This window comes from Neoarius graeffei, chromosome 26 (genome assembly GCF_027579695.1).
Source record: "Neoarius graeffei isolate fNeoGra1 chromosome 26, fNeoGra1.pri, whole genome shotgun sequence".
NCBI lineage: Eukaryota > Metazoa > Chordata > Actinopteri > Siluriformes > Ariidae > Neoarius > Neoarius graeffei.
The window spans coordinates 44,763,561-44,775,248 of NC_083594.1; the positions used below are offsets into that span (position 1 = coordinate 44,763,561).

The 11,688-nt window shown below is 39.5% G+C and overlaps 1 protein-coding gene across 5 annotated transcripts in view; it reads left to right on the forward strand.

Annotated features, from left to right (window-relative positions):
* Nucleotides 1-11,688, forward strand: part of pfkfb2b (6-phosphofructo-2-kinase/fructose-2,6-biphosphatase 2b) — a 33,902-nt gene that overhangs the window by 19,134 nt on the left and 3,080 nt on the right. For 3 of the 5 annotated variants that reach the window (XM_060910092.1, XM_060910091.1, XM_060910095.1), the window contains 2 exons: nt 4,731-4,919; nt 8,889-8,911. In XM_060910092.1, coding sequence (XP_060766075.1) covers nt 4,731-4,919; nt 8,889-8,911 — 212 coding nt within the window. The remainder of the gene's footprint in view (nt 1-4,730; nt 4,920-8,888; nt 8,912-11,688) is intronic. The other 2 variants (XM_060910093.1, XM_060910094.1) reach the window with 2 other exon arrangements.

Consider the following 11,688-nt stretch of genomic DNA (forward strand, 5'->3'; position numbering starts at 1 on the left):
GGTGTAACCATGACTATACATACAGTATGTAAGTTTAAGCCAAACTGAACCGAGTTAAGTGTCTCAGTATCTGAAAATAATACTCTTAAATTCTGTACAGTTGTGGTCAGAAATTTACACACAGTGACATGAATGTAATCTTGGATATGAACGTCATGGCAATATTTGGGCTTTCAGTAATTTCTTTGAACTATTCTTTTTCTGTGGCAGAATGATTGTACAGCATACATTTTTTAATTTAAAAAAAACAACACCACAAATTTGGTGCACAAGTTTTAATTTTCTTTGGGTTTTTTGAAATCAACACAGGGTCAAAATTATACATACATGGTCAAAAATTTACATACAGGGTTCCCACGGGTCCTTAAAAAGTCTTAAATACAACTTTCGGTTTTCAAGGCCTAAAAACGTCTTAAATTGTTTGGAATGACTGGAATTTTCGAAAGGGAGGTATTAAATTTAATATTGGACTGAACGGGGCGGCACGGTGGTGTAGTGGTTAGCGCTGTCGCCTCACAGCAAGAAGGTCCGGGTTCGAGCCCCGTGGCCGGCGAGGGCCTTTCTGTGCGGAGTTTGCATGTTGTCCGCGTGGGTTTCCTCCGGGTGCTCCGGTTTCCCCCACAGTCCAAAGACATGCAGGTTAGGTTAACTGGTGACTCTAAATTGACCGTAGGTGTGAATGTGAGTGTGAATGGTTGTCTGTGTCTGTGTCAGCCCTGTGATGACCTGGCGACTTGTCCAGGGTGTACCCCGCCTTTCGCCTGTAGTCAGCTGGGATAGGCTCCAGCTTGCCTGCGACCCTGTAGAACAGGATAAAGTGGCTAGAGATGATGAGATGAGATTGGACCGAACAAGTGAAATGTCTCCATCCGGTTTGGGGTATTTTTTTTAACTGTAATTTTAAAAGTGAGCAGCGTACCTTTTGGGGGCAGCATTGGTTCTGTGCGTTTTGTGCATTCCGTAGATCAAGAGCTAACGTTAGGAGGCTACTGGAGGCAGTGTGGTGTGGTGGTTGTGAAGAGTGAGAGATGCGCAGGTAGCTTATGTGGGCGCTAGAAAGCATTGATAATTATGGGAAGATGTCTGTTTAACAAGTGGTTGGGGGATGACAAATACCCCCGAAATAAGAAGAATCGTTTGCGCTAAAAAGCGCTAGATCGCACAAATGTGTTTAAAGACGGTAACGCAGCGCTGGGGACATGGCGGACTGGGAAACTGGCTTTTCACGTACATGAGGCACGCGCGCGCATGTTAGAGGTCAAGCACTCCGGAGTGAACCGCAGGGGGGTTCGCACATGCGCACAAGAGTCAGGTGGAAAATGGGGCTTATAGGAAATACTACTAATAGTAATGATTAGCATCATTTTTTTTTTTTTACATAATTAACATTGTTTATTGTACTAAGTTTAATATAAATATATAAACAACCTTTATTTCAAAACTCAATTACAAAGAACTCCAGAAAATACAATAATTCTAATAAATATAGTACAATATAAATAATTTGTACAAAAAGTTTGTTTTATTACTTATCGTCTACAAGTGTTTTTAATATAATAAGAATAATATTAACAACCACTAATAATAATAATTAGTAGTAATAGTAATTATTATTGATTATTAATCATTACTACTTATGAATTAGTGATTAATAAGTACTAGGGATTATTAAATGTTATAAAATTAAGTTTTTAATAATTTGTAGTAATTTTTAATAAGTAGTAATTGGTAGAATACAAGCAAATACTCATGGATTATAGATAATTTTTTTTTTAATAGTGAACATTGATATAAAATAACTACTACGAATAATAATAAACAATAATACTACTAGTAATACTTGTTGTTAATGTTATTATTATCAGTTCAATTGTTATATCAATGTTCACTATTAAAAACAAATTATCTATAATCCATGAATAATTGTTTGTTCTACTACTACTACTACTACTACTACTACTAATAATAATAATAATAATTGCTACTTTTTTAATAATAATTTTAACTAATCTTATAACTCAATTTTATAGCATTTTAATAATCACTATTTATTAGTATAATTTAGTAGTTGATGATAATTACTACTTATTATTAAATTACATTTTGATAATCACTGCTTATTAAGTAGTAATTAATAATACTGAATTATAATTGCTACTCTAATTATTAATTAATATAGCTAAGTAGTGATTATTAAAATGTTATAAAATTTAGTTATTTTTTAAAATTATTATTAAAAAAGTAGTTATTATTATTATTAGTAGTAGTAGTAGTAATACAAACAATTATTCATGGATTATAGATAATTATTTTTGAATAATGAACATTGATATAATTGCAGTGATAATTAGTTTACAGTTATTACAACACTGATTAATATTGATAATGGTTATGAAAGGTGACAGTTGTTTTTCTGTGTTTAATGTAACACTCTGATGATTGTATGACTGTATAAACGGGTTTATGCTGTTACCTGCTATAATGCAGAAGATACTCGAGAACTTCCTCAGCCAACTGTATACTGTACGACACTCAGACTGATTGATTGATTTTGCTGTCGGACACAAAATCACATCATCAAAGATGATCTTTGGGGATTGAAATAATGCCGGCTAAGGTTGTTCAGTTGGTTCTACTTGCCGTTTATTGTTTTCGTTTTTGAAATGATTCATGGTGTTTTCTCCAGTAAACACCAGTCTTCTCCTTGCTGCTACAGTAGTTCTGCAGGCCCAAAACACACGACTTTGCTTCAGCTGTTTGCGTGTCTAACAGTTGCCATTGATGCACCCTGTTGTTCACCAATTGTGTGCATTCTTCTTAAAGTTAGTAAAAAAAAACTATTGCAGAAAACAGTTTTAAGTTGTCGTATTTATCATTTTCTTTGCCGTGGTACAGTCTTAATTTTTCCATTTAGAGGTCTTGAAAAGGTCTTAAGTCTTTAAATTTGTACTTGAAAAATGTGTAAGTACCCTGTACATACACTCACTTGGATTATTAATTCAGAGGTGCTGAAACTTCCAAAATGTCTCTTATCTTGTCAAGGCCAAGGTCTCTTAACTTCCTGTTCGTGATCATGATTGACTGCAGCTGGTAGCTTCTCTTTGCCTTCATAAAAAGGGTTTGTTTACAGCACTCGTTGGATTGACCAACACCCAGTAAAGTGGGAAAGTCCAAGGAGCTCATTGCAGATCTGAGAAAGAGGATCACAGATGTACACAACTCTGGAATGTCTCTTGGAGCCATTTCTAAACAACTGCAAATTCCAAGATCAGTTCAAACAATTGTATCCAAGTTATTGTGAGGTGTAGCCACTTTGCCAAGCCACTTTGCTTCAAGAAAACCCAAACGGTCACCCTCAGCTGAAAGGAAATTGGTTTGGATGGTCAGGAACAACTTGGGAACCACCATGGCACAGCCCTGCCATGAACTGGAAGCTGCTGGATCACTGTCTACAGTTCAGATCACCATGGACTAAGAGGCTGCTATCCAAGAACTAACCCCCTCCTCCAAAATTGACACCTTCAAACTTAACTAAAGTTTGAAGCTGACCACACGGACAAACAAAAAGCCTTCTGGAGGATAGCTGTATGGTCAAATGAAACAAAGATTGAGTTGTTTGGCCACAATGACCACTATGTACAGAAGGACACTGTACCAGCTGGTGGTGGTGGTAGGATCATCATGCCCTGGGGCTGTTTTGCTGCCAGTGGAACTGGTTCATTGCACAAAGTGGATGGAATAATGAAGAAGGAGGACTACCTCAGAATTCTTCAGCATAAACCATCAGAAACTTGAACACGACTTGGGACTTACAACAGGACAATGAACCCAAACACACATCAGAGCTGGTTGTGGAGGATAAAGCAGGCTAATGTCAAGCTTAAAACAAGTCCTGACTTCAACCCTATTGAAAATATATGGATTGTGCTTATAAATTGAGTCCATGCCAAGGGAAAAAAAACCAAATTTAATTGAATTCTACCATGAAAAGTCGTGAAATATCCGACCAGAATTCTGTCAGAAGCTTGTTCATGGTAAATAAAAATGCTTGGTCAAGGTGAATCTTGCAAAGAGACATTTTACCCAAATATTAGGTGTGCTGTATGCATAATTTTGACCAGGTATCGCTTTCAGAAAACCCAAAGAAAATTAAAACTTGTGCACCAAATTCCAGTTTTCTTTTTTAATTGCATGCTGTACAGTTCAAAGAAATTACTGAAAGCCCAAATATTGCCATGACAGTCATATCCAAGATGACCTTCATGTCACTGTATGTAAACTTCTGACCACAACTGTATATATTCTGCTATCATGATGCTTTGTTAGGTGTTACTTCTTACATAAAAGCTTTTTAAAAATGGCTTCATGTGCTAGAAATTGCATTAGGTCACTAGGATGATTTGACCTGACATCTGAAAAACTCGACCTGGAACGTGCTGGCAAGTCAACGATGGCATGTTGTCGCAGTAATTGGAACACAACCTTAATAATTTGATATTGTGTTGTGTGAAAATCTAAAGAATCTGAAGTTTCTATTATGTGGCATTTACTGGCATTGTTTTTAGTCTCTGATACTAAGATGAGGCCCGGAGTAATCACCTCACTCTTTCTCAGTCTGTCTCCTTCACTCGTTTCTTTCTCTCTCTCTCTCTCTCTCTCTCTCTCTCTCTCTCTCTCTCTCTCCTTTTTATACTTTGTGACATTTCATGGTCTCTCCCATCTTGACCCAGGGGCAAGCTCGGAGGACTCCGGCCCCCCTGCTGCTCCGGTGGAATAGTTACACCCCTCTGTCCAGTCTCGACCAGGTCAAACGGCCTCGTCTGTACAGCGCCGGAAACCGGCCCTGGCTGCCCCTCGTGCCCTCCCCCTCAGCCCTGCACTTCCCTGACACTCCTGAAGGGGTGCTGCTGCACAGCCAAGTTAGTGTCCATGGTCATAGACTAACTCAATTCATCCCAATCGATCCAGTTCAGTTCTCTCCCATTTCCTCATGTCTCATGCCACACTGTATCAGAGAAATCGTTTCTGTTCCACTCGTCCTGTGATCCTGGTTGTGTTTAAGGCATGATGTGCTCTGGTTTATGTTCATGTCTTGTTTCTCAGGCTTGTCCATGTGCATGTCCTCTTGCAAGCTTGTGTGCGTTTTGGCTCTTTACAGTACCCTCAGTGACCCTGGCAGACTGCACACTTGTGTGTGCGCGCGCGCTTTGATTGATTTATTTATTTACTTACTTTTTTCCCCTCTCTTTTTTTCATGGCTTACTATCTGCTTCCTTTAAACCTTGTAGCAGAGAGTCATCAATACTGGCTTTAACAGTTTAGTGTGCTTCTTAATTACCAATTAATATTGTGATGCAGCTCCTGCATTGTGTGGGTCCCCCCCCCCCCCCCCCCCCCGACACTGGTATCTGAGAAATACTGGTTTAACATTTACAGAACTAACACATTAAGAATGTCAAGGTGTGGTCAATCTGCCAGAATGTATTTGCTGTCCAAATTTCACTTCTTTAGTTTTACACCGAAGCTACAAGTCTAATGTTAGACAAAAGCAAACTGTGTTTTGGTTCAGAATGATCATTTGAATGATCGGATACTAAACTGTTTCATAAAATGGCACATGTCTAGTATTTTAAGAAAAAAAAAAGCAAACTGGGATTTTTTTTTTTTCCTTCCCATCCAAATCACTTCTAACTTTTAAATTCTGTCTTCAGGTTTTGTGCCAAAATGTGAGACGGAAAGTAATTCCAGCTTCAAGCTGGTCACTATGATCTGTTTGAGATACTGAGCACGTTATGTGATGATCTCATCTGATTATCTCTAGCCGCTTTATCCTGTTCTACAGGGTCGCAGGCAAGCTGGAGCCTATCCCAGCTGACTACGGGCGAAAGGCGGGGTACACCCTGGACAAGTCACCAGGTCATCACAGGGCTGACACATAGACAGAGACAACCATTCACACTCACATTCACACCTACGGTCAATTTAGAGTCACCAGTTAACCTAACCTGCATGTCTTTCGACTGTGGGTTATGTGATGATTTAGACGTATATTTTCAACACTGCCTAAAAGCAGAGCTCCTGATGAGTGTATGAGCAAAATATTTGCCAGGACGCAAAATGAACCTCAATAGAATAATAATATAGCATATGAACCATCGAATTGTGTCGTGTCGTGCATTTCACATCAGTAAATTGCTGTGTTGTCTTGTAACAGTGATACCAATAATGAGATGCGCATCGCAGTTCTGAATACATATTTATGCCTTTCTTTGACACCGCATGCCATGCACCAGAAACATCTCCACGACGTTTATTATGGTGCAGCTCTGCTGGGTGCCTGGTGGACAGCAGTGAACCAGTGCTTTCACTTTACATCACTATGTAGTTACGATTTAATATTAAACTTGATGTGTCAAGCAGTTGTCTGGTTACGTCGATCACGTCCACGTGCTTTGTGTGCAGGTGTAAACTTGGGACTAATGAACATGCACCTGTTCCTGATTAGAGCACAATCGCAGCAAAGCTGTCAATTGTCCAAGAAGCCAGTGGACGAATAAAACTGACTCGTTTTCTATGAAACTGTCATGAATCTCATCTCATTATCTGTAGCCACTTTATCCTTCTACAGGGTCGCAGGCAAGCTGGAGCCTATCCCAGCTGACTACGGGCGAAAGGCGGGGTACACCCTGGACAAGTCGCCAGGTCATCACAGGGCTGACACATAGACACAGACAACCATTCACACTCACATTCACACCTACGGTCAATTTAGAGTCACCAGTTAACCTAACCTGCATGTCTTTTGACTGTGGGGGAAACCGGAGCACCCGGAGGAAACCCACGCGGACACAAGGAGAACATGCAAACTCCGCACAGAAAGGCCCTCGCCGGCCACGGGGCTCGAACCCGGACCTTCTTGCTGTGAGGCGACAGCGCTAACCACTACACCACCGTGCCGCCACTGTCATGAATATTTTCTGTAAAATGTGTTAGTAAATAATCCCACGCTATTTTTAAAAAGCAAATTAAAAATAGGCGCTGGATGAAAACCCATCTACCTTATGTAAATAAAGATACAAATTTCGTGGTCATGTGTGAATAAAAGGTGCTGCCTTGCACTTACGGTCAGGTTCGCTGTGGTGGTACACGGTTCTTTGTATGGATGTCGTACGGTCAAGCCATCAAAAATCAGGTCGCTGCATTACCATACTCTCTTAAGTATGGGACCCCGATATAAACTTTCATAATTTACTTTCAATACTTCGATAACAACGTACACCTTACGGCTTCAGTGCAAAATAAAGAACCTGCCAGTGGGCTACATCTTTGTGTTTAAAAAGAGAAAAAAAAGTGTATTGGGTTTTTTTTTTTTTTTAATTTATTTATTTGGTCTTTCAATCACTAACTATAATGATGTTTCTGGACCATATTACTTTAATTTAATTATAGTTCACTCAGATTAGTGATCGCTGTGAAGTGGTTTGATGCACACCACTACCAGAAAGAGCTTGGTAGTAACATGTGTAGGGTTGGATCTTGCAGGTCTGCATTTATTTCCAGATTTGGAGCAAATTGGTGATATTTCAGGGTATTCTCTGTTAGGAAAATAATCAAGGAAAGGCGAAGCCGAGCAGAGGCCTCCTTTGTTACCTCCACAAAGTTGATGATTGACCAATAACCGCACATCCTGATGTATTTTATTTCTCTTATACTGTGACTGATTACCTTTTTATCAGAACATAACTTGTTGGACTTTTTATCCCTTTACAGTTGCACATAATGTGAAACATTCTTGAGTCAACTTGGCTCCTGTTCTCACTTGCAGCTATAAATAGTCCTTCCTTTGCAAGCCTCTTCTTTTTTTTAATCTTCTCATTTAAATTGAAATAAGACAAGAAAAATGTGGTTTGTGATGGAGAAATTACAAAACGCAATGTTCTCCATCCTGAAAACATTTTCCTGTGGTGGAAAAACATTTGTGGCAGTGAAATCTTTTTTGGTACAAAGTTCTGACTTTTGGAGACTCCTCAATAAATGTTGTAAACTTGTTTTTACAGGAAGCATCACTGTCAGTGATTGTGTGAACACACATTATTAACAAGCTTTTAAACAAGAAACTATTTAAGTTATTCCACGAAATCGAGTCGTACGCAAGCTGATAGCTGATGAGGCACATAGCACCGAGTTGTCTATAAGCCATGTATGACGAGATTGAGTGGAATAACTGTTTTTATTCTATCCACATTCACTGGACTTTGAGAAACGGCGCTTTTTTTATTTTTTGCGAATTTGATACATTTTTATACAAAATGTCCGACAAAAATAATTTCCACTTAGAGTGTAAAAAATCCGGCAAAATGACAGGAGCAATTTGTGAAAAATGCAATGATAATTCTTGAAAAATAAAAAAAAGATGCTTTTCGTTCCGTATTTTTTGGGGTTTTGTTTTCAAGTAGCGTTTTTATCTCGTCCTCGGTTGGTTCAGCAACACGTGCCGTCGTTTTTATTTTTCTCTACTCACGGTGTATGAGCTGATAGCCTAGTAGTAGAGTAGCCAATCAGAGCGCATGATTGCTCATATCCAGTGACTGTGGATAGAATAACACTTATTAGAATCAACGTATTTATCGAAACCTTAGAGCCGCACTTCAGCTTCAGCTACGCTGTGGTGTAAATGTGGTTAGTGTGTATTAATGTGCGTGTTCACCTCTTGATGATGTTTGCACCGTCATATACTGTATGTTGTGTTTGTGTTAACTCAAGCTGATTGGTTTGCTTTGGCCATGTGACCTATAGCACCTCCGTTTCCCTCTCTGTTCCTCTGTCTATGTCTCATCTCCCTGTGCTCTCTCTCCCCCCCCCATCTCTTTCTTTGTGTTCCTCCATAGCGCCGAGTATCAGGCAGTTTTCTGTGAGTACATATTCCACCGATGGATTTCATCACTTCTCTCTTTTGCTCCCAAGTACATCATGACATGTTGATGGGATGGTTTCGTCTTTTAGTATTAGTTTCATGTTACTCCATTTTTGTTTAAGGTTTGATATATATATATATATATATATATATAAAATATACTATTCTTGTGCATGTCTCTCTTACCAGCAGTTCTGTTGGTATTCAGTCACACTTATCTGAACAGTTGGGTGGGTTTTTGTGCTGTGTACTGTATATACTGGTACTTTTTTTTTTTTTTTTTTTTTTAACGAGGTAATGGGTGACTGAATTTCAGTCTGCATGTATTGTTTGGAGACTGTCTGCTTTAATTTAAGAATATTTGCAGCTATAGTACCAGTCAAAAGGTTGGACACACCAACTCCATTCATTCATTCATTCATTCATAGGTTTTTCTGTATTTTCTACATTGTTCTACAATTACTGAAGACATCAGATCTATGAAATAACATCTGGAACATGTACGGTAAACAAAAAAAAAACCCCAAAATGTTTCAGATTTTTTAGATTCTTCAACGTATCCAGCATTTACCTTGATGATGCTTTACACACTATTGGCATTATCTTAACCAGCTTCATGAGGTTGTCACCTGGAATGCTTTTCAATTAGCAGATCATCAAAAGTTAATTAGCGGACGAGTTTCTTGCCGCCTTAATGCATTTGAAATCAAACAGTAAATAATAACAATACAGTAAATAGCCCTATTCAACAACTGTAGTAATCCATATTATGTCAAGAACCGCTCAACTAAGTAAAGAGAAACGACGTCCATCATTACCTTAAGACATGAAGAAGTGTCTTTTAATTAAAAAATAAAGCAAGCACTGAATTAGAAGGTGTCCAAACTTTTGACTGGTACTGTATACTGGTTAAACCATATAAGAATCAAAGCCATCTTATCACTGGCCATCTAAAAGGAAATCAATATTAATATCATGGTAACACAAATTGTCATTAATTTTCTGACTACTTTACGCTGCTGACTGCCTGGAGGTCTCTGTCGTCCTGGACATGAGGTTCTGCCATGAGGCGGTTTTCACACCCTTCTTATTTTGTATAAAACACTCCCAAATGGTTCCCAAGACATTCATATATATTTATAAACTTCATAAAATCATGCACATACTGTACAGGTCCAGAGCTTCGGTTAATGTTGACTGAAACTACACCATCAGAAATGGGGCTACGGCAGGAGTCCATTTCTGTCCCTCAATGTACAATCTACACTAATGTACCCCCTAGGGCTTATTATTGGACCAGAAGGTAACTTTGTGTACCTTTTCAGAGCCAAAAAGCTACATATACGGTCCCAAACAGTATATAAAGCATACAAATAAGTACCTTAGAGGGTTCTGCCCTGGTGACAAGCCATTGTACCTCTAAAGGTACAATAATGTACTTAATTTTCTGAGAGTGCGACAAGTTTAAGAAAGTTGTTTTGCCAATCTTCAGTTGTCCAGTTTCAGTAATCCTGTACCTGGCTGACTGATGTGATCTTCTGCTTTTGTAGCCCATCTGCCTCAAGTTTCAGCATGTTGTTGTGAGGTCTGAGATGCTTTTCTGCTCACCACAAATAGTGGTGATATAGTCATGAAAGTATATGAAAGAACCAAATAGTGGTTATTTGAACAAGTCTGGCCAAGGTGTTTTGGTTTCTGAGATACTCAAACTGGCACCAACGACCATGCCATGGTTACTGAGATCACTTTATTTCCCAATTCCGGTGTTTGATGGGGACAAGAACTGAACCTGTATCTGCATGATTTTGTGCATTGCGCTGCTACCTGATTGGCTGATTTGAAGAATTGCACAAATGAGCAGGGGTACAGGTTTTCCGAAGTTAGTATTTGTGGAAGTCACATGTATATGATTCCTTTATGGTTTACACAATATCGTTCTTAAATTAAAGCTGATGTTCTGCTCTTCAGCCTCCTCTTTGTACCCTACTAGTTGTTTCAGTTTCCACGGGTGGGATTGTGGATCCAGAACAACAAAACTCTCTTTCTCTCATCTCATCTCATCTCATTATCTCTAGCCGCTTTATCCTTCTACAGGGTCGCAGGCAAGCTGGAGCCTATCCCAGCTGACTACGGGCGAAAGGCGGGGTACACCCTGGACAAATCGCCAGGTCATCGCAGGGCTGACACATAGACACAGACAACCATTCACACTCACACCTATGGTCAATTTAGAGTCACCAGTTAACCTAACCTGCATGTCTTTGGACTGTGGGGGAAACCGGAGCACCCGGAGGAAACCCACGCGGACACGGGGAGAACATGCAAACTCCACACAGAAAGGCCCTCGCCGGCCCCGGGGCTCGAACCCAGGACCTTCTTGCTGTGAGGCGACAGCGCTAACCACTACACCACCGTGCCGCCCTCAAAGTTAAATTGTAGACTACAAATGTCTAATTTAACAAGAATACAATCACAGTTGAGTCTAATTAGTCCTTACGCAGGTGTCCAGCAGACAGTTGACTATAAAAGGGTGCTACTTAAAGAAAACCCCTTCCCATTTCATGCTGTCAGCAAAGGCACCACATGGAAGAGAAATGACACAAGACCTGAGAAAGAAAATAATTTCTTTACACCACAAAGGTGAAGGCTACATGAAGATCAGCAAAGCTTTACTTATCAGTCAGAATACTGTAGCAAAAGTGGTACAAAAATTTAAGAAAGGTGGAACTGCAACCATCTCACAGAGATGTCCAGGTCGTCCACGGAAGTTAACA